This window comes from Anopheles ziemanni, chromosome 2 (genome assembly GCF_943734765.1).
Source record: "Anopheles ziemanni chromosome 2, idAnoZiCoDA_A2_x.2, whole genome shotgun sequence".
Classification (NCBI taxonomy): domain Eukaryota; kingdom Metazoa; phylum Arthropoda; class Insecta; order Diptera; family Culicidae; genus Anopheles; species Anopheles ziemanni.
The window spans coordinates 27,414,488-27,436,841 of NC_080705.1; the positions used below are offsets into that span (position 1 = coordinate 27,414,488).

The 22,354-nt window shown below is 45.8% G+C and overlaps 2 protein-coding genes across 2 annotated transcripts; one reads left to right on the forward strand and one right to left on the reverse strand.

Annotated features, from left to right (window-relative positions):
• Positions 1 to 186: 186 nt before the first annotated feature.
• LOC131281742 (uncharacterized) lies at positions 187 to 3,589 on the forward strand. Its single transcript, XM_058311088.1, has 5 exons — positions 187 to 271; positions 1,587 to 1,714; positions 1,801 to 1,930; positions 2,836 to 3,414; positions 3,492 to 3,589. Exons 1-5 carry the CDS (start codon positions 187 to 189, stop codon positions 3,587 to 3,589), a joined length of 1,020 nt encoding a protein of 339 aa, XP_058167071.1.
• A 16,149-nt stretch (positions 3,590 to 19,738) lies between these two features.
• LOC131293310 (sodium- and chloride-dependent GABA transporter 1-like) lies at positions 19,739 to 21,963 on the reverse strand. The gene is made up of 7 exons (XM_058321390.1): positions 21,432 to 21,963; positions 21,252 to 21,353; positions 20,999 to 21,182; positions 20,658 to 20,925; positions 20,480 to 20,583; positions 20,048 to 20,417; positions 19,739 to 19,969 (listed from the first exon to the last, which is right to left on the reverse strand). The coding sequence occupies exons 1-7, from the start codon at positions 21,961 to 21,963 to the stop codon at positions 19,739 to 19,741; spliced, it is 1,791 nt and encodes a 596-aa protein (XP_058177373.1).
• Between the last annotated feature and the right edge of the window lie 391 nt (positions 21,964 to 22,354).

The window sequence follows — 22,354 nt, forward strand, 5'->3', positions numbered from 1 at the left end:
CTGATATATAAAAGGATTCTCCAGCGGGCCAACCGACATCAGTTGAGTTTTCGTCGGGCATTCGTTCGGATTGTACGTCTGAGTCTGTGTGTGTGTGTGTGTTGCTTCCTTCAATTGACGTCCCAGTTTTTCGGTATCGATAAACCAGTGCGTTTGCGTACCGTTGGTTCGATGCACGTGTGTACGATGAACTTCTCGGGGTGCTTCACCCTGCTCGTCCTTGTTCTCTCAGTCGGGCTCCAGCAGACACCTACGATGGCTCAATATACAGGTAAAAGAGCCGTTAAGTGTTACAAAATGCATGTGCCAAGAAGCAGTGGAGTAGTAGTTGCAATTTGTTGCGTCTAACAACGGTGCACATGGTGACTATCTTGCCTAACCTCAACTCAACTCAACTCCCGAGGATCGTTTCACCAATCGGGGGAAGGTTGAAATTTCAAGGTGCCGCGTCGCTGGCGCTGTCTCCGGCCAGACCAGATACGCATCGTCTCGAGTGGCACCGATGCAAGGTGTAGATATGATCCTCGGGATCGATAAACGCGTCGTGTTGAAGCACGGAAAAGGCTACCGCCAGCTGCCCAACCTAAGGGGGGCTGGTCAGTGGCCTACGCTATCGTGTATCATTTTGTGGTGGACATTTCGATGCAGCGTTTTTTGGTGGAAAATTGTTCACAGGTGCCGTGCGAGTATAGTATTGGTCTAAAAATAAACACATTAAACTGGGGTTTTCCGGTTTTGTGTATCAAATAAGGCATGCCGATGGCCGCGGCAAAGATGTGAGGCATGTGATAATTAACATCTTTACATACAAGAGCAATGATGTTGAATTATCTAGGAATGTCGAACGGGTGGAGCACTAAAAATAAACTGTTGGTCCGTCTGTGGAAATGCGGACATGTCTTGGATCTGACACTTTAAGTGCGTTGAAGAGAAAGCTGAGAAAAAGAAACAATTCGTATACTGAAAGGATTTAGGTTAGCCGTTTTAAGAACCGTTTAAAAATTGCAAATACTTCACCAGGAAAAATAAGTAAAAGTTAATAAGTAAATCCATATGAGGGTGACGAGGTCGAAATTTGATAAGAATTGAATATTTGCTTGAGAAAAAGTACATCCCGTTTTTGGAAACATGGTTACTACACGTTTGAAACTGGTCTGGCCACGCACCCCCCGAGGGGCTTTTGGGGAAAGAGAATTAAAACGTAGTTACTTAACTTCCGAGAAAGCTAGACCATCGGCGTGCCTTAGGCAGCGGGCGAGATTACAGTGATAGTGATTGAAAATGCACCTGTTGAAACTGTGGTCATGTAATGTACCACCTTCCCTCGACTGAATTGCTCGAGTCGGTAATCCCCAAAACGGAAATTAACACATCGGTTGGGACGGGGCGGGACATTCTCAACCCTGTCCGAAGGGAATCTAACCACGTCCGACGTACGATCGACGAGAAATTGTACATCATCGAAACATGACGGCAGGATTACTTTCGTCCCAAAACAGAGGCGTTCATCGGAAACGATGAAAGAAGTGCTGGCACAATTTCACTGACTAACTCCACAACGACGGCTTGTTTTTTTCCCCACACAGGACCAACGTTGGCTTGCGGTGGGACATCGCTGGTGAAGTCAACCAACCTGGTCGCCCCACAGAACGTGGCGGCGAACGGCATCAACTGCGTCTACACTATTCGCGCGCTCAACCTACGCATCTGCCAGGTAAATGGGAACTAGTGTGTGTATGTGTGCAAGTTTGGGCACCGTCTAACTATCTCCTCTCCCCAACCCCTCCCGCCTGTTTCCAGCTACGACTGGACTTCAACTCGTTCAGCCTTGCCCAGCCGACGCTCGACCCGTACCCGAGATGCATCAACGATGTCCTGTCGATCGAGAACCTGGATTTCGATTTATGCGGCGAAAACACCAACCAGCACGGTAAGCACCCGTCCCTCCCTTCCCTGTTCCCGGGAAGCGATAGGTAGATTGATGTTTGAAAATTGATTTTCACACCCCGCGGCATGCGTTCGGCCATCTTGGGACCGATGCTCACCGAACAGGTGACCGGATTTTTCTTGTCTACGGTGGAACTGTTGAATCAGTAACCACTTATGTAATCGAATTGTTTGAGAACTCTGAGGTTTGCTTACTAAAAATGAGTTTGAATACGGTAATGTAGATATCAGACGAAACAAAAAACTGATTTTCGGTTTTGGTTAAACTTGTTCAAAAGCAAACCATGCATTGGAAAGATCTGTTTAAAACAGTTCCATAATCAATATTTAATCGATCCATACTTGTTCTTGCTGGTTTGAATATTGGTATTATGAAAGATCAGAAAATACAACCACAACAAAGAAATGAACATTTGCTAGAGTCTCAAACTCGCAAAGATTGACTTGTTTACTAACCTTTATACCACGCAAACACACCATAACGATATTGAGTGTGCCAGCTTATACAAAACAAACATTTCCAAGAACAGTTGTTTGTACATGTATCGGAAGATAGTGGAGAAAAACAGATCGAAATACCACCAAGCGTTATCAATTTTTGAAGTTCTGTGATTCTAGATTAGAAGTGAACTAAAAATTTGTTTTAGTAGGTGCCACATAATTTCTACTCAAATATCTCATTAAAATACGTGTGAGGACTTGAAGGACGGCTTTCATCTTTCAATTTGGATAACATTTTATGATTCCAAACATATTATTATTAAACAACACTTTTAATTTCTAATCTTCAAGAATTTTTGACACGATTGAAAACAGTCGTACTAGTAAACTATTTATAGCTTGTCTTTGATATTCATGTTTTTTTCTCGTTTGTTTTCCCTCCCCCAGTGTATGTACCGTTCAATCCTACCACCGCCGATCGCACCCTATCGATCACGTTCCGCATCGCAAGCCGCAACCAAATCCCAACTCTGAGCAATCCGCACTGGAGCGTCCGTGTGCAGCAGCTCGAATGTCCGAACGGCATGGCCCCAGCTTCTGGAGCTTCGCTACGGAACGCCGCGCCCGAATTGGCACCGTTACCCGTGGCCCGTACCCTTCATGACGTTGGGCTTCTCGCCCCGACTGGCTGCCTGCAGTACCACACCGAGTCGAGCGGGACGATCGAGTCGTTCAATTTCGGCACCGGAACTGGTCCTTACCTGGGAGGCCTCAGCTACGCCATCTGCTTCCAGCGCAAGAACAACCCATTGCGGCTGCAGGCGACCCAGTTCGAGATGGCAGCCAGTGCCGATCCGACCGTCGGGAATCCGGGCTTCGACGAGCTGTGCTACTCCAGTGTCCAAGTGGCGGCTCGGTCCGAGGACCATCTGCACATCCCGAACGCGGTCGTGCAGCGCCCGGGAGCTCCGACAATGCGCGCCAGTCGTTTCTGCCATCACAGTTTAGCGGACGGCAGTGTCGAAGGTAGGTCATTCCATGCAGAACTCGTTACCAAGGAACCACCCAGTTACTTAACACCCGAACATTGGTATCATTTGCAGTTTCCTTTCCGGGGCCCTTCATGCTGTTCTTCAACAGTGACCGGCTGTACGATCCTTACCGGCGGGAGCTGGGCTTCCGGATGACCTACCAGCTCTAAGTATCCTGGCGCGATCGAGCTACTATTTTCTACTGACCGTTATTGACCTGACTACTTCCAATAATAACTTAACATGATGAGCAAACAAATGGTTTACTAGACGAATAAATGAAATTGCTCCAACTCTTGCCATGACAACAATCGGTTTTCGCCTGTAAGTGTGGTTACTGTGTGATCTTCTTTTAGGTAATGGTTGGCTTTAGTGGGGTAACTCTTGCTTCTACAACCCCAACATTTTACATAGACAAAAAACTCGGGAATTGCATACATTTTGTTGAGATATACTTTTATGTTCAACATTCTGTAAGAATAGATTTGTTAGCCCTTATAGAGTGCTTGAAGCTGAAAATAGGATACATTATCATATTTAACACAAACACTTTAAAGCAAATATAATTTTTAAAAATGAATATGTTAATAGCAACCTGCAATCATAGGGAAGTTTATTGATTTTTATATTATAATTTTACACTCTTATCTTTTGTCATGGAATTTAAAAAATTGAAGCTTAATGAAATATAGCAGTATTTAAAATAGAAGTAAAAACAGTTTTAAACAGAAGAAGTTTATTTTCGATAAAACGTAAGACAATTAGAATTTTTTCATTCAATATATGAAGTAAGGAGTGGGTTTTGTAGGTTTTTCTTCTCCGAATGTTATTTTAACTGCTCTGGAAAAACATACTAGGAATTGTTTCATAAGTTTTTTTCTTAACTTTAAAATACAAGGTCAATATAATTCCACGCGATTTGTCCCGGAGTGGAAACGAAACACTGGGCGAAAGAAGAAATTTGAAATAAAAATCAAAATTAAATCACTCCAAGCTTTTACGAATGAATTTCCAATCCCATTAAAAATGGAAACAATAAGTAATCAGTATCATTCAAATATTTGTGTGCTAGTACGAATCGTTAACGTTGCTATAGATCATTTCAACATTCTTCAGCGTTCGCCGTTTATTTTTTGTAACTTCTTCCTCAACTCCACATTTTTCATTGACGTTACATTGCTGCGTTGAAACTTTTGGATGCCTCAACGCTATTGCACGTCATTCCGCCAACGTCTGTTAAACAACAGAATCTTGTGGCTTGTGTGTACATATGAGGCTTGAACGTGAGAAAAACGGCCTGTCCTTCATCGTGACGCGAAGTGTACCCATGTTTTCTACCTTCTCGCAAGAAATTTCAGCAAAAGAAGCCAATGTTTTTGCTCTTTTCACATCCACTCCCACCCCCTCGTTGGAAGCTGCGGCAAAGGGCAGAAATCTTTGAAGTGAAGAACTAGAGTCTTACCCAGGCTTAGAGGCGTGAGCTGCTTTGCCAAGGACATCCTTTCGCAAGCAAGCTTTACGAACCCCAAATTTGCACCCAGATTAACTCCCCCAGAAAAAGGCCTTTCGTTGGGCCACGGTGCAGCATTTTCTCAACTCACTCCTTCTCGGTACATTTATTCTCTCCTCGTCAGGGGGGACGTCAATGACCTCAAAACATTAGCATTCCGAACCGGTAAGTCCTGCTGTTTGTGTGTGGGTGTGTGTGTTTTTGGTTTTTTTTTCAGCAGCTAGTCCCGGTTAGTTCAAGTGTGCTCCTCGAGACCACTGTGGCACGTTTCATGGTCGTAACGGAGCACTCAAGTGTTCGACACGTTAAAGTGAAGCCGTTTGCTTGCCAAAAAACCAACTCGGTCGTACTCGGTTTCTTGAAGTCAAAAGCTCTTTGCTGGTACGGACGTTAAAGCAAACTGTAACCGTGCGAAAACGAGTCCTTCCCTCGAGGAGCGACAGGTGAGCGGGCAGGGTGGAAGGACACCGGAGCGAAGCAGCCATGTTACGAGGAGAGGGAACCTTTGAAGGGAAGAAAATTCACCGGAAATCAACCACCTAGAAGCGGTGGGGCCGAACCGAAAGTGGGATCGTTCCGAGCCGGATGAAGCGCAATGGGCCAGCAATTTCCATTGATATTAATAATTAAATTCAATAAAACTCCATAATAATAAAATAATCTATACCCGGGAAGCGCTCGGGAACCCTCGGGGACGGAACGGTTGGCCAAGGGTGGCCGGTGCTCGGAAGTGTTGTAATAAACTTGGGGCCGGCCGTGCCCGGGACAGGGCAACCCTCTCCGTGTGGACATGTGGGCGTAATGGCCGGTGTTGCTGTGTGGGTGAAAGGGTTCTGCGGCAGCAAAGCAGCAGATGGATCATGATGTTTCGTGCGATGATTTTGAGTCTTTTTCCGCCCCGTTGGTGCTCGGGTTCGGGGTTTCCACCGCGCTCGGGCTGACGTTTGGCCGAGCGGCCTTTTCTGGGTGGGGTGGTTCGTTGACAAGAGTTATGATTATGGAGCACGAGCCAATGTGCACGAGATGAGCCGCTTTTAGTGTCTTATCTTGTAATCTTTGTTCGCCTTAAGACCAAACGCGTCATGTCATTGAAATCAGGTTGCTAAGGCAAATTGTATATTTTGGTAGGAATTAAAGCGATAGGAACTGACTAATGATAAATTAGAAGATGTCAAATACCGATAGGTAAATATTTTATAGGAATGCAATTCTAAAAACATCTTGGTTAAAATATCGATTTCTACAACTCATTCGCAAAGTAAAACATACATCCTAAATTTCTTACAATTTTCCTTCTGTTACTGTACTGTAAAACGGTTCTTACAATTTTCCTTAAAAACCAGCACATCAGAAAACATAAGGTAAGAAAACATTTTTCGAATTAGTTAGACAACCAGTTCCAGAAACACCGCGGTCCCTTTGATGGCCCTTTATCTGCTGTTCCGCATCATTTCTAGCTACACGTGTGGTTTTTCCGCTTTTCCTCCAGGGAATGGATCCTCGTTGCTTCCGTCCCATTCACATTCGTTCCGTTGGCCTATCATCACAACCCTAGCCCTGTGTCAATAGTGTCAAAATCAACATCCTGATGCTCCCGTATGATCTTCCGCTTTCGTCCGGAAGTGGGATTTTGGTTTGTTCCGATACGTGTGTGTGTGTGTGTTTTCTCCGGCGTGAAACATATCAAAGTAAAATATGTACGGAAAAGGGTTGTGGGGAAATGGGATTTTGATAAGCGGTTTTCCCGGAACACATTACGCATTGAAACAACGGCTTGTATTATTTTGTTTTTCTGTTGAATAGAGAGGATGGTTTGCGTTTGGGGAAAAGCATTTTATTTTCCCAGTTTTTCTTGTAAAACAGATTTACTTCATGGACCTAAAGCTGGAGATGGTTGATTTCACAGTAATAATTTCATTGTGCGTACCGTGAAGTCCTCTAGATCGTGTTAATCGTGCTGGAAAAACTTTCCTTCCTCTTAAAGTATGAGGCTTTGGAATGATTGGGAGAGGTAAAAACTAGCCCATGGGGAGTGGAAAGGAAGCGAAAACATCTCTCCAAACAAACAAACCCACAAAAAGTGAACCCTGTTGTTTTGAAGTGCTCTAGTGTTGGGTAATCTGTGGAAACAAAGAAGTTGTATGTCGCCTTAAAAGAGTAAACAAAATAGGGGTCATAAGCTACAATGAGAAAATTTTGTGTGAGAAGGAACTACGAGATTGAATTAAACCTTAAATGTACGACGGTGTAACACAGCATTTTCGCAGCATTTTCGAGGAAGTCCGTTTGCAAATAAAATGTCATACTTAGGAATAAAAAACCACCCCGGTTTTCCTTCGCCAATTTTATTTATTATGAAACAGAAAGGCCACACTATTTTCGAATAATAAAAATGACGAAGTCCTTAAGAAGAAAGTTCAGTTTAATTCTTCTTTTTATCCAATTAACAATGAAGGAACAGAAAGTAGAATTTCAATAATGGAATTTGCCACCTTTTCCAAAATGTGATCAACCGTCGATTTTGGTACAACAAAATCACAATACGGAGGTCCATGATTTTAAATCTACCGTATCCATCAGTTTGTTTTGTTCTGAAGAAGTCATGTTTTAAGTTTAAGTTAATTTAGTTCAAGACATAGAAACTTTCTTTTGATAAGGATATCTAAAAGTTTTTTTATTAAATTATGTTATTGATATTAAACACTGATTCCTTTTGTTAACCATCCTTAAATCATTTAAGCAACGATAAGTTCATTCTCCGAGGTAACAATACACCTGTAATCCGAATCAATAAACCAGTCCGTCGTCAGTAACCCGCCCCGACCATGCACTCCAGCAGCCGTCCGTTGTCCTCCCTTTCGGTGGAATTTGATGCTTCGATTTTAGCTCCATCAAATTCCCATCGATTCGGAACCACCACGCACAATCGAGTACTGCCTTGTGGCAAAAAGGACCATCCTGGGTTCCTAACGAGGTTTTAAGGGCAGCCAAACCGATTCGTACACATCGATCGTGCGAAGCGCAAGTGGTTACAACGAACGAACCGTTGCCATCCCCAACGGAAAACACGATAGATACAATGTTTGGTACTTGGAAGAAAGGAAGAGAGAGAGAGAGAGAGAGAGAGAGCGAGAGAGAGAGAGAGAGAGAGAGAGAGAGAGAGAAAATTGGGAGAAGAAAATTCGCCCCCAAAAAAGGTGTAAAACTCGTTGAAGGTGTGTCGGGCCTTATCATCTGGCGGATGCTGTACAACTTTAGCCGATCCGAAACATTTTCCTTCCTCTTCATGCTCAAGTTTTTCTTTTTACCGTCTTCCACGCAACCCCCCCGCTGTTTCGTGGAAATTGATTGATGATGTAAAAGCCTCCCCAGTCTTCGCGGGAGTATCGTTCAATGGTGGTTTTTTTTTTATTTTTTGAGTTGGCCATTGTCGCGAACTGTGAGCGCGGATTGGGGATGATGATAAACATCCCATTTTCCGATTGAGTCCCTCCAACCCCAATGGTTTCTCCCCCCCCTTTACACTGGTCTGCTCTATCCATCATGGGGTTTCTACGCGAAAGGAGCACCACTTTGTCGGATGACCAAGCAAACCTCCCAGTCCCGGTTTTCGGGGGTTTCCTTCGGGCGCCCAAATACCCACGAGTGGTCGTTTAAGCGGGGAAAAATGGATGCGTTTTCGATGGGCTTAAACTGCCCACGAAAAGAGCGATCGATGTCAATTGTTCTTCCGTGTTGTTTTCCCAACTTTTTTTTATCACTTCACCCGGTGGAAAAACTCCTGAAAGGAACATGATTGACTTGTTTTGGGGGACAAAAATGGATGGGTGGTAAAGTTCGGCGTGAGTTTATTCGACGTTTTGGTGGTGAGACAACGGTGGAAAGCATTTAAAGCGTCAACCATTTATTTAAAACTCGCCCCCCCTACCCCGTCAGCTTTCCCTCCCGTCACATGTTTTGGCCACGAAATTGAATGTAGCTCCGGCCGTCAATGTTTCGTGTCATTCATAACAAATCATTTCCGCCCAGAAAAACCGACCGACCGACAAAATGCAATTACCAAAAATTAGTTTCGCTCGTTACCGGGTGGAAAAACCTCTCCCTCTCTCCCGGAAACGGAGTTAAATCGGAACGGCTAGGCTCGGTTGCGTTACGGCCAGTGGTACCACGCCCGGTGGCATGGAATGGAATGCAAAGGAGAGCAGCGCGCGTGAGGTGAGGCAAAATATTATTAACATTCCAGACTGTTGGAGAGCAAAATTGTTTCCGAAGGCCCACATTCCGGTCGGGTGTATCGATTTTCGTACGCCCGCGTACGGCGTTTAAAATTATTTGCGCGAAGATCTCTTGCTTCGCGCTCCGGTTTACAATTTACCCCCATCAACCCCACCGAGTGGCCCTCGGTGCGTCCTCGGTGCGTCGCTTCATCGATGGGAAGTTATTTTGCGCTCGAATTTCAAAAGCAAATGGGCACGCGTTTGAAGTAACCAAACTTTGAACGACGAGGTGAGGAAAACAAATGTCAAGCCGGGTTTTAAAGACAAGTCTTTTATTTCAAAATTTCTTTGTAACGCCAAAAGAAAAACCATGCAACGAACAAGATACTTCTTTCATTCTTTTCCAACCATCGACTTACTCCTGATCCAGCTTTGGTACAATGAAGTCGATTTAAAATCGAGCTTCAGTTTGAGACGCACCCTCAAATCCGGAGTAATCATGATTTATGAGGGTATTTCCCCACACGCCTTCAAATTCCACACGCCACGCAGCCGGTGAAAGTCAAACTTTCGTGGCTTGAGTAAGTCAAACGAAAAGAAAAGGTGTTCGTAAAGGAGCATCCTACTAAGAGGAGCTGGGGAAATCCCGGAAAGACCGTGTGGAAAATAGGAAGATCTTTAATTTCACGACATTTTCCCCGAGTGCTCCATTTGTGTTTTTTAGAAATAAAGAAAGAAAACCAGGAGCCACATGCCATCGACAGCGGGGATAAATTTTAATAAAACCGAACTGTAGCTTCTTCGGCAAAAAAAAAGTGTACACGGTGAACTGAAAAAGGTGATCCTGATGCCGTGGAGCCTTTTCTTTCACCTACAAGGCGTGACACTTGATCCACCCTTTTTTCCCTCAATTCGCCTCTTTTCCGATGAAAGTTTTTTCTCGTTCTACTCATTTTTACTTTTCCGTGCGTTTTTTTGTGACTTTTTCTCAGCTTCTGTTTTTTTTTTCTTTTTTCGCCAGGGACTACCGAGAAAATCGCGCTCTGTGACAAAAGGCTAACATTGCTTCGATTGTGAGTCGAGAAAGTGGAAACCCCGAAAGAGGTCGGAAAAGATTCTTCTCTCCCACCGGGAGACTCCCGCTGGGGTCCTGTTTTCCTTCCTCCGTGCAGCAACATACACGGCTAACCACACCACGCTTCTTCCGGTTCGCTTAAAATGACGTTTCTTCGGTGTGAGTGGAGACGAGCATTTCCGGTGCTCGAAATCGGAAAGAAAAACGAAGAGTGAAATTAAGATTTGTCAAGAAAAAGCGAAACTGGAATTTTGCTGAACTGTGCAATCGTTTGCAAAGCGCAACTTAAAGCTCCGGTAAAAAACGGAGCACGAGCAGTTTCCACGTGAAGGGATTAGCAAGCGTGTGTGTTAACATAACCCCAATTATTGTCTCTCTGTGGTGGAAAGGGGAAAAGAAGTGTTTGAGCGAGCCAGCGCCAAGCGACGAGCTGGTGCTGAGCCTTTTTTGATATCCACATTACCACATTAATACCCGCATCATCATGTTACGATTTTCCACCAACTCTTCTTTCGTTCAGTTATCAATTAAAAAAATGCCCCAACGCCGTACGACGAACTGAGAGGCGGCATGAAAGTGGTAGGGAAGTCATGAAACTGAAACAAACATTAAAACAAGTCCACAGAGAGTGGCAAAAACAGCAAACCATCGTTGCGTGTTCGAGTTCGAACTCGATCCGATGTCCTGACCAGCCTTAACCACGGCGGCACAGCTATCCGTGTTCCGGAAGATTAGTCTCGAAAGGATTGCAAGCAAAAGAACTGCTCGCAAGCTGCAGCTCGAGAGAGATCGTAGATAAGAAAGGGAAGTTCTTTTTTGACCCTCCATGATGGAAAATATATATGTTTGTATTCCTTTGGCTAGACAACGCCGGAGGATATGTCCCCGGGAGGCAAACTCCACCAGTTCAAACGGAAGGAAGTTCAATGCAAACATTCACGTTTCAGCAAAGTCAGGGTTGGGGAAACAACTAGACTTGAGCGAGTGCACAAAAAGAAAAAAAAACCCGGAAAGGCAACAAGACGAGACACGTACTTGAAAACTTAAATACGATGACTCTCTTTTGCTTAAAATTTCGACTTGTCGAAAGCTTTCGATGTTCCGAATCATATTAGCATACTTTAGAACTATTTTTCAGCGGCACATACGTCCGCTCGGCACTCGATGTCTCCGATGTATGGCGGGCTTTAATTCGAGTGAGGAAAAAGTTCGGGCAAAAAATATGTTCAAGTGAAGCGACCATAAATTGAACCGAGACGAGATGTAGAAGCGATGTTTTTCTGTCGAGAAAGACATAAATTTTGGCAATGTGCTATTCTGATTGAAATTCCTCCGTACATTGATAAATAATGTTTTCAATTAGAGAGTGTGCACTTTTTTCGTAAATTTCATTTTAAAGCTTTTTTAAAGTCCCATGAAAAACAATGAAAATTATCATTTTGTATTATTCAACAAACAACTTTTGAAATAAATGAAACAGTTAAGGATAAAATGTGGAAGCTTGGACGATAAATTATTCATCGAAAGTAGCCACGATCTAGCCTCCGGGTTGCTTCCGTTGATTCGGTACCAACACCATTTCCGTTGCGGTGACGTGGAACCGGGTTTAAATCCGTCGGCATGTCCTTCATACCCGGGACTCAAATCAAAATTCAATCACCGCTCGATGGTATCTCAATTTAGTTTTGGGCTTATTGTTTCCAAACATGGCATCCCCCGGTATAGACGACGTAGAGCTACCTGACGTTGCACTGTACAGTCGTCCTGCACCGTACTTCTAACTCGCGTGGAAAATGCATCCCGGATCGAGTTCGTCCACACCGTTTTGGAGGCTATTCCTCGCCGCGAATTGGAGCATAGCTTCCGCTCCAATAGTTCACGTGAGTATTTGACGGTACAACGAGCACCACAAGGACACACTCACACACACACACAGATACAGATGGCTGAAGTGGTCTTCGATCGACGTCCTCGGGCGAGTCAATATCGGTGAGGTATTTAAACTTTTATTCCGAACCATTTCAGCGGTTGATAAATATCCTTACAGCGATATGGATTTCGAGTTAGGGGAAAAACGGTGAATCTCGGCACACGGCAGGGCTAATAAACAGTTTCGCCGTTGCCGGGGGTGCATGTTTTCCGGCGTGGAAAAAGCGGACACATATGGGTTTGACGAATTTCAAGCCGCACACTTTTTCGGACCGTTCCGCTGCGTAGGCCTGCTGTTTCTGTACACATAGCTCGAGGTTTTTGGGAGGTGGACCGATCGATTCGCAAAATTGTGGCGAGGGCTGACGCTGGCGGGGGCTTCAGCGAATGCTCTGATGGATGGGGCGCCATTCTCCGAAGGTTTTCCCTTGGCTGGCTGGCTGGCTGGATGGATGGATGGGTAGATGGATGGATGAATCGATGGATGGATGGATGGATGGTTTGTGATTTGATGCCTTCACGTCTAGACTTAATTGCGGATTGATTGAAATTGAATGGTTTCAAATGATGCTGAACGATCACCGACACCGACGCACCGACGGGCCAGGATGGTTGTGGTTTGCTCCAAGCCCGGCTAGCTTTAGTTTTATGGTTTTCGCTTCAATCTGATTTTTTGTTTACCGAATCGAAAGGTGTTTCGGGGGCGGGTTGTTTTTTTCTTTATCTCACTCCCTCCTGAAGTGATCTAAAGGCGATCAGTTGCAAGCCAGCAACCGTCGGAGCTGGGCACGATTTATTGAAAGTGGCCGGAAGTTAACTGGTAGCGGCCCATTTTTGGCACCTTTCCATTTGGAAAGACTTTTTTGTTGTTGTTTGTAAAAGACCACACCGGCCAGTGCGAATAAATTCACACTTTGAAAATGGCGACGATTGGGATGAAATGAAGGACTTCTTTTTTTATTGAAAGTTGTTGCTCGTGGGATGAAAAATCATCCTGCTTTTGATGAGGCGTAGATAATTATTTTGCGAAAATAGAACATCAAATAATGAAAATATTACAACTTGTTTCCTTAGAATAGACGCGGAATTCACTTTTGTGGTTCATTCAAATTTGGTTTTAGTTTAGCACTCTAGTAGATTGATTTTGATTCTTAGGATTCCTTTCATTAGGATTAATATAATCGAATGTAATTACACCAATGCAATGGTGCTAGGCTTCTCTTGATTTTTATTAAGCCTGTTTAAATTAAACACTCCTAATGACCGCGTAAACTACCAAACGACCTAAACGCTTGCTAATCGTCGCTTTTTGGCACCGGTTCTGCTCCATTGGCCTCAATCGGCGAGAAAACCACCACCGAAGGGCTAACCACCACTCGACGGGGCTCGTGCTTATGTGCTAGTTACACGATCCAAAATGTCCTTCCTCATGAATCGCCGCAGCCGCCGCTATCGCTTTCACTACATTGGTGTCACTATCAGATAGCTTTCACGCCGGAGCTGTTTTTGGGGTTTTGTACCGGCGCCCACTAAACTTTCACAAGTGCAGCTACGGAAAAGGAAAACATCGACCACTGGAAATTTGGAGCACCCGCCCCGAACCATGTGCTCGGAGTCGGGGGTAGGTGTATGTGTGTTGGTTTTTGTGTGCATCCGACTTTGGTAACCATATTTGGTCGTTTATCAAAAGCGTATAGTTTTATGTTCGAGCAGGAAAAATAAATGGAAATTTATGACGTTTGCTAACCGACTCAACAACAGCTAACGGTGTCCTCCGGACCAATACACAGATGACACACACGTCGGCACACACAGTTGCAGCGCGGGAGCTCAGATGCAATCGATGCAGTAATGGTGACCTACAGAAGCGTCCGGGATGAAACGATTTTCCGTCCGCTGCAGGGAACGCATTTTCTGTGTCCTCGAATCGATGAGTGGTTTTTATAGTCGCGGTGGGAAATAATTGTCGTTTTTTCTTGTTGTGTAATTCTTCTCCCTTCCCTCCCACAAAATTCCTTTAAAACTATCTCCCGTTGATGTATTTTGCAGTAAATTTTTTTTTTTAGAACGCGATCCAACCGCCCCTCACCGATCTCTAGTTTGGAACGGTTTTCAGTTTACATAATGTTCCCCTTTTTCTTTATTGCTCTACGACCTCGGCGGAAAAACAGTCACACTCCATCCATAATCCTCCTCTTTTTGCTCGGCCAAACACTCGTATGCAAAACGGTTGCACTTGGGTTTCTCTGCGAGCGCGTAGAAGTTTATGAATTTCAATTTTACCAACCCCGAAGCCAGTGGCGTGTGAATTTATTTCGTAAATGAATATATGTTTGCGTTTCAATTACACTTAGGTGCTTCGCAACACGGAGATTGTTTGTGGGTTGAAAAAAATTGTTTCGTTTTAAATTAAGCGACTCTTAACACTCTTTACAAACAGTACAATATGCGAGTTGATTCGCAAATATTCATTATACATCTCCTGGTATTCATACCCGATCAATTTTTAAATTTAATTTTATTTATTTGAAACATCAGTGCTGTTTTTATTTCCATTCAGTCATCTCACAGAAAACTTCCGCAATCCTATAATCACTTCAACCGTTTTACTGGATATGTCTCCATTAGTTTACAGCTAACATCCAAAGCAATTACTTTCGCACTAGCACCATTTTGTTAGTGCATTGCCGGAGCTTTCCACTTGCCGTAGCCGGAATATGTCACGATAGTTTCCACTACCTGCTCTTGCAAATTTGAGTAGTAGAGAGAGAAAAAAGAAACACATTATCATAAATTACCTACATTAATTTGATTATGGTGCATTAAATTTATTTCACACCTCGTTCCGGTCCAGCACCGCCGGTCCGAAGTGTTTAGGAATTTCACGGGATTGCAAATCCCAACGGCGAAAGAGCGCTATTGTCTACGCGGGTCAATTCTGGAAGAGTGAGTTTCATATGGCTACAATGGAAAAAAAAAACGCGAGAAGAAATCTGTAGTGACAAACCCTTTTAAGCAAACTCTTAAAAACTCGGGTGGATGGGATGGAATAAACGTCCGCAGTAGGCGTTACCATTTCCACCAATAGAGATGCGCCTGATGGATGGAACATATCAAGACGGTCTTTGCCATGCCACAGCACGTCCCCAAGCAAACGCTTTTCGCGTCACATTAGTTTTGCAACACCCAGAAAGTGGACCATTACTGACGCGAGCGAAAAAGCGCGGGGCGAGATGAAAGGACAGGCAAGAAAGTTGCTTCATTCGCCAGTACTCGAGAGCCGCCACCGGACTGAGTGTCGCATCAACACGGAAGAACGGTTTTAGGACATTCCCATGGCGGTAGTACGGTCCTACGCCTCGGCTTTCTCGGTCGTTAGTTTAATCGCCACAAGACGCTGGAGAGGAGACTTGTAACATGCGAGGTAATGGAATGAAAAAAAGGAACCAAATGCCTAGTTCCTGCTCCAATGTAACCTCTTTCTGAGTGGAAAATCACAAGACGAAGGCCATTCCGACACCTGCATCGAGACACTCTTTACCCGCAGAACTTATCGCTTCTCGTTAGTGGAAATGGAATGAAAAATTTAATTAGTGAAGCCACATATCTTTCCCACCGATTCACCTTTTGCCAAGGGGCCTAGTAGTGTCGCAGGCCAGGTCGAACGGTTAAACGGTCGGCTGGTGGAACTGCGAGCCATCGAAGGGCTGGCGACGACCATTGAACAACGTGTGATAAGACGAAAGGAACCATTCTTCACCGTTCTACCGGGCGACTTGCGTGGTCCACCGGGACCATAACTTTACCCACTTTATGATGCAATCGGTTCCAGGCGGGAGGACTTCGCCAGCGATTCACCTTTTAAGCTGGGCTCTGAACTAAAGTAATGCACTTTCCATTCGCCAAGATTGTCGTAAATAGAAACTATAGAAGAAAAGTAGTTAGTCTTTACTTAGATTACTACAAAGGCGTTTTTATTTTTAGCTTTCGTTGTATGTTTTAAAGCCACTAACATTCACTTTGTTGCAAGAAATTAAAGTAAAGGATATCATATCAGGATATTAGTTGGATTGAATAATCATTTTGTCTTCACATTTCTTTCAAACAGAGGTGGAATTCAAATGTAAGAAGGGGTTTTTTACAGAAAACCTTAATAAAAATATTACGGTCTTTATGAACTACGGATAAAGATTATCATAGATGGAAGTGTGCCGAAATTCATAATAAAGACGATTGAGAAGCTTGCTTTCACAACTATTCTCTTTCTTGCTTATTTGTTCCACATAATAATTTTATTATTGTATTTCTACCTTTTCAAGTAGTTTTTATTAAACATACAGACAAGTCCTCTTGTACCAATGACGTGAATTACTTGGCATGATTTTCATAAGCAAAACCACAAAACATAACGTCCTGCCGTGCTGCATTCAGGAGATGCTTGTGACAAACCTTCGACCGGAGACATTCCGTTTCTGGGTCCATCTTGCCGGAAGCTGTGAGAGTGGACCTTGAAGATGATGATGATGCCGCCCAGCTTGACTTGACGTATTACGTTCGCCTCATTACATACCATCAACTACCGCAAACCGATCGACAGGCTCGGAGTCGCATAAATCCTTCCCAATCGGAGGAGGCTCGTTTGCCTTTCAACGCTAATGTTTACCATCGGTACGGTATTATCAGTCCCGTTCCCTCCAATCGAAATGTCTTCCTCCGCTTTCGAAGCTCCACGGGGTTAGGTCCGGTCGGTGGCAACGACCAATACAAAATTCCATCGTTCGTTGCTCCAGTCTTCGGGAGCTCTGTGGTGGTGATGTCGTCGTGGTGTAGTTATGTTGTCCTGACCACCCGAAGCGGGCCGGTATGTGGTGGTGGAATGAATTTTAATTGAAATTTACGATTAACCCTATTGAAACCGATTGTTGGTCATTTACGTAACGGTAGTGTTTGCGGTGTGGTTTCCCCTCGCCCCTCCCAGTGAGGCTCCCTTCCGCACGATGATTAGCTTCGTGTTTGCGTCATTCGAGTGTTTTCACTCGTCCTTGCCTCGTTTTCTTCACTTGCGCATGTGGGTGTGGTGCATGCTCGAGAGCAAGAATGTAAATGACTTCGACGCTGGCAACTCCTCCAAGTAGAATAAGGCTTGGCACACATCCACATACACACACCTTATGCTTCCTATCGCGTCCATCTTGTATCAGTTCTGGGCTCACCACAAACTGGACGAAGCGCACACAACATTCGGAGATGATGATGATGATGATGATGATAACTCCAACGCTCGGTAAGGAACTCGCTCGCAACCGGGCCCTAAGACCGCACACAACGTCGTGGTCGTGTATCATGCATCCTTCGTCGATGGCTTCCATAAGACGTCGTCCGCCATCCCTCTGTTACACTTGCTACCATTCGGTCACGCGTCCGATCGATGCTTTTTTCCCTCCACCCTTCCACACGGGAACAAACCAATCGGCCAAGGAAAGCAAATCATCGTAAAGTAAACGCCACCGGAGCCATCCAAACATCCTTGCGATGCCGGTGCTTTACGACCGTGTCCTTGCCATTGCCTTGGCGCCTTACCGTAGGCGAGATAGGTCCGGAATGCATAAGCAGGCGTGTGAACCCGCACGGAACAATGTTTCACCCCGAACAAGAAGGAACTGGACGGACGGTTCGTCCGACTATCCGTCCAAACGAATGACCGCTTCCTAGCTGCCTGGTGGTGGACGATGATGGGGGAAGGGTGAGTTTATGCAAATACGCATACGCAACACTTGACAGCTAATAAGACAAATCGATAAGCTAGGAAGCTCAAATGGAAAATGGACTCGAAAGGGGAGCTGCGAGAGGATGGGTAACACCATCGACAGATGCATCGTCATTATTTTTCCACCCGACCATATTTTCCTTCCTTGCTCGGCCGGCGGGAAGTGTGTGGAAAATGTGAGTTTATTTATGGCCATTTACGGCATTCCGTCCGGGTCGACTTTTGCGTCTTGACTTGCTTTACGTGGTCAGTTACTATTTATTTTATTTAACCGACCTCTAACGGATCAGAAAGAAAAGGAGAAAAGCCTCTGTGAAATTAACACAAAAGGCCACCTCTTCGGTGGAAAGTAAAAGCTTATTTCTCCTTCTAAGCTTGGAGATCTATAACTAGTACAAGGGTCGGCAATATCCAGCCCGCCAGTATTCTAAACATCCCGAACACCTGGCTCTAGTAAAATAACCTGAGTAGATGATTAGCTTCAGGGATATGAAAAGAAATTAAATAAAAAACTAACAAGATAATGAAAACGTACACAAAATCAACACAAATAGGTAACAAAATCAATGATTAAATGTTAAACATTAATATATTTTATAACAAGTTTATGTTACTTTCCCGATTAGAAACTTGATAATTCATTTAAAAGACGTTTAATGTCACAATCGAACCGATCGTAGTACATCGTGTTAGGCATCTGGCCATATTTCAGGAAGTCGGTGTCCCGACCCCTGCACTAGCAGTACTCTCCTTTACCAACAATTTCCGAGAGAACGATGGTGCTCTCACGTACGCATATGCAAGGAAATTATGTCGATCCGTTTTCCCCCGTCGAAACGCTGCCTCTCCCCGATTTGCCAACGAACTGCATCAACACGTCACGTTCTACCAACCCATCTTAATGTGGTCGTATGATCGATGGCTTGGGAAACACCACCACGTAGCGTTCGTTCAGTGGCGAAGCACATTCTGCTGCGGGATGATAAACGTCGAAACAATGGCCCCGCCGATTCGTTTGAAGCGTTCCAATCGACCCGAGACGATGCAGCGCACACATTGCCACACATCGTAAAATGAGATTACCGAGCTCAACAACGTGCGCCCCGCCCAAAAGCATCCGAGGGAACGACCGGACACCGAGATCTGGTTGATGAAACGATGAGCCACAAAACAGAAGAACAACCGGGTGAGGCATCATTCCTTTACATGCGAAAAGGGACACTTGCAATGGAGCCATTGAGATGCAGATGCGCACTTGCATCAGTATGAAATTCGTTCAAAGTGGAAAATGCAAGCCACACGAGAAACTGCTTCTTTACCGAAGGACCATTACGAAACGAGGGCTTTGATGTGTGCTGGACTGAAGGAAATCAACCGGGCTAGTGTCGGAATCGTGCCACGACCTCAAAAGATTTCGGATACCGTGTCCACCATGAGAAAGGCAGCGGGATGTAAAATCGTTATAAAGAGGTTGTTTATTCGAGTACATTAAGTACAAATTCTCATAATACTGGCGTTGGTTCTATTGCCAGCCAGCACATGTTGCGTCGCTAGCCCGTCCTTTGTACGCTACCAGTTAAGGCCATCGGTTCATTGAGCGGGTCAGGAAATCATCATCTTTGTTGCTTCTTCATGGTTGCAGGCTGACCTAAAATAGACCCTTCAAAGCATGCTTCCCCTTTTCCCGCATATAATGCAAATGTACCTCTCCTTTCCGTCGATTCAGCCAACGTGCCTTTATTCCTGAAAACTCGCTCACTCAAAGTCCCATTCACGCGTCACCACGTATCTTAAGCTAGTTGATAGCGTTTGCAGCGCGGGTTACCTGTACCAGCGACCGATACTTACGACACAGATGGCAGGAGTGGTGATGACCCAGCAGAACTTCCACCAGGCGAGCGGGTAGTAGCCGATCATGTCCTTGATGCCGTCGTAGAAACGGTCCACACCGTACGCCCACGAGATCGACACGCACTCGAAGAACATCAGGAACAGCAGACAGAAACCGCTGACCGCGTACGAGTCGAGTATCTGGAACACGTACATACCACCCTGGGAACGTAGCACGGCAAGAAGGAACGGGATGTTAGTTCATCGATTCGCTCGGCAAGATGCTTCTCCCATACGAACCTCCGTGATGCAGGTCAACCCGACGAGATAGCTAATCATGCAGACGACGGCGATGAAGATTTCCTTGCGCTTGCGCAGCAGATGTGGCCACTCGTCGATGACGGCCGTGATGAAGCCCTCCATCGTGCAGAACTGCGAGTCGAGACCGATAAGTAGCAGCATGAAGAAGAACAGACACGACCAGAGCGGAGCGCCCGGGAGCTGCAGGACGGCCGATGGGTACGCGAGGAAGGCGAGACCGGGCCCGGAGGCGGCCACCTCGGCCACGGGCCGTTGCTGCTCGTGCGCCATAAAGCCGACGACGGAGAAGATCACAAACCCGGCGAACATACTGGTACTCGAGTTGACGGTACACACAATCAGGGCATCTCTGAGGAGGAAATGTACGTGAGTTATGGATGGAACGGACCATGCGGGATGTGCGGGACGTACTTGTAGACGTTATTGTTGAACTTGTTGTAGCTTCCGAGGGCAACCAGCGTTCCCAGACCGAGACCGTACGAGAAGAAGATCTGCGTCACTGCATCTATCCATACCTAGATAAGATCGTTAAAAGTGGGATTCACATTGAGGTGAAATGATTTTTTCCCAGACGATTAACGCCACTCACTTCCGATTCCGCCAGCTTGGACAGGTTTGGACTAACGTAGAACTTGATGCCCTCGAAGGCACCGGGCAGCGTGATGCCACGGATCAGCAGGATCGTCAGCAGGAAGTACGGGAACAGGGCGGTGAAGTACACGACCTTGCCGGTCCATTTGACGCCCTTCCAGATGCAGAAGTAGCACAGGATCCACACCAGCAGCAACGTTCCGGCCAGCTCCCAGCGGATCGATCCCACCTGATCGATACCGCTCGAGATCATCAGCGTGCGGCGCCTGTTGGAGAAGCAGAACCGGAAGAGTTAGAACTAACCCGCCCGCGGGCCGTACACCGCACGAATAACCTTACTCCCAGAACTCCTTCACCGGATCGGCCAGATCGTTGATGGACACGTTGTTCGAGTTGAGCGAGCAGATCTTCGTGACGGTACCGTTCAGGCCGAGCGACTCCCAGCACAGCAGATCCTTGCGGTCGTACGGGTTGACGCAGTTGATCGAGTTCCACGCGTTGTCGCACGTACGCCAGGGTACATCTGTGGCGGGGGGGAAATAGGATGTAAGATGGCTGTCTTTTCTTTATGGGATTCGCAGTTATCCATTACCTGCTCGTAACGACATGAAGAAGTAAAATATGGCCCACGCTAGGATGACGATGTAGTACACGTTCATCCAGCACGACATCACTGCGGCGGCATAACCGATACCTGAACAGAACAGAGGCATGAGAACAAGAAGACGGTGTTTAGGGGAATCGGTTTCACTCTCGCAACACCCTTCATTACCTTTAAAGATCGGTGCAATCTTAAACACACCCAGCCCACCGATGGTCAACATCTGCCCGAGGGCCAGCTCCATGAAGAACATCGGTATGCCGGCGAGGAAGAGTGTGACAAAGTACGGAATAAGGAAGGCGCCGCCGCCATTCTTGTAGCACAGGTACGGGAAACGCCACACGTTGCCCAACCCGATCGCCAGCCCCACGACCGAGAGGATAAAGTCGAGCTTCGATCCCCACGAGCCGCGCTCCGGGAGGGGCTTTTCCGCTTTCGTGACCTGTTTGCTGCTGCTCTGTGACATGGTGGCCGCTACCGTCCGTTGTGGCGTCGTCCGCTGTTCCTCCTCCTGACCGATGGCGACTAGTAGTTGCTCGGCGGAACCCTCCGGCACTCCCTGCTGTTCTTCCGCTGGTGCTGCACTCGATACCTCTAGGCGGACCCCGACCGTGCCCTGCTCCTGCTCCTGCTCGTTCTGACCACCGACAACGTCCAGCGTATTATCCAAACATCCAACCGTCACCGCGGTGCCCTCTGTCATAATATTTATTCGCTCCGCGCTCGCTCCAACGGCGACGAGTTGCTCCGCTTCGGGTCGGCCTGGGCGGAAAGGGTGGGGTTTGGTGTACCACTTCCGGCGTCGATGGTGCGGACCTAGCGTAGGCGAAAACAGAAACGCGCAAAGTCAGAAGAAAGTGTCACGATGAGTCATTGGCAATGATAATCGTTGCAAGTGCAAATACAGTTAATTGAAAAGGGAAAAAGGTTTTGAAAGTAGCGCAACTGCTCCGGATCCGATGTTGGTCGTGATTTTTGGAAGGGTTTTTGGGTTGGTTCTAGGAGGCGTTGGAAGCTGTTGAATTGTTAGCCTGTCAGGAAGCGTGGTAAAATAAAGGGAAAGAAATAAACATGTGTTATTAAACAAGCATTAT

What these genes read in the sequence shown, in the direction of transcription:
- LOC131293310 (XM_058321390.1), bottom strand. Translation starts at nt 21,963, where the DNA reads ATGACAGAGGGCACCGCGGTGACGGTTGGATGTTTGGATAATACGCTG. An exon ending in GATTGCACCGATCTTTAAAG is followed by an intron (nt 21,354 to 21,431) that starts GTAATGAAGGGT and finishes TGTTCTGTTCAG; the next exon opens with GTATCGGTTATGCCGCCGCA. An exon ending in CCGGTGAAGGAGTTCTGGGA is followed by an intron (nt 20,926 to 20,998) that starts GTAAGGTTATTC and finishes CTTCTCCAACAG; the next exon opens with GCGCCGCACGCTGATGATCT.
- LOC131281742 (XM_058311088.1), top strand. Translation starts at nt 187, where the DNA reads ATGAACTTCTCGGGGTGCTTCACCCTGCTCGTCCTTGTTCTCTCAGTC. An exon ending in TACGATGGCTCAATATACAG is followed by an intron (nt 272 to 1,586) that starts GTAAAAGAGCCG and finishes TTCCCCACACAG; the next exon opens with GACCAACGTTGGCTTGCGGT. An exon ending in TCAACCTACGCATCTGCCAG is followed by an intron (nt 1,715 to 1,800) that starts GTAAATGGGAAC and finishes GCCTGTTTCCAG; the next exon opens with CTACGACTGGACTTCAACTC.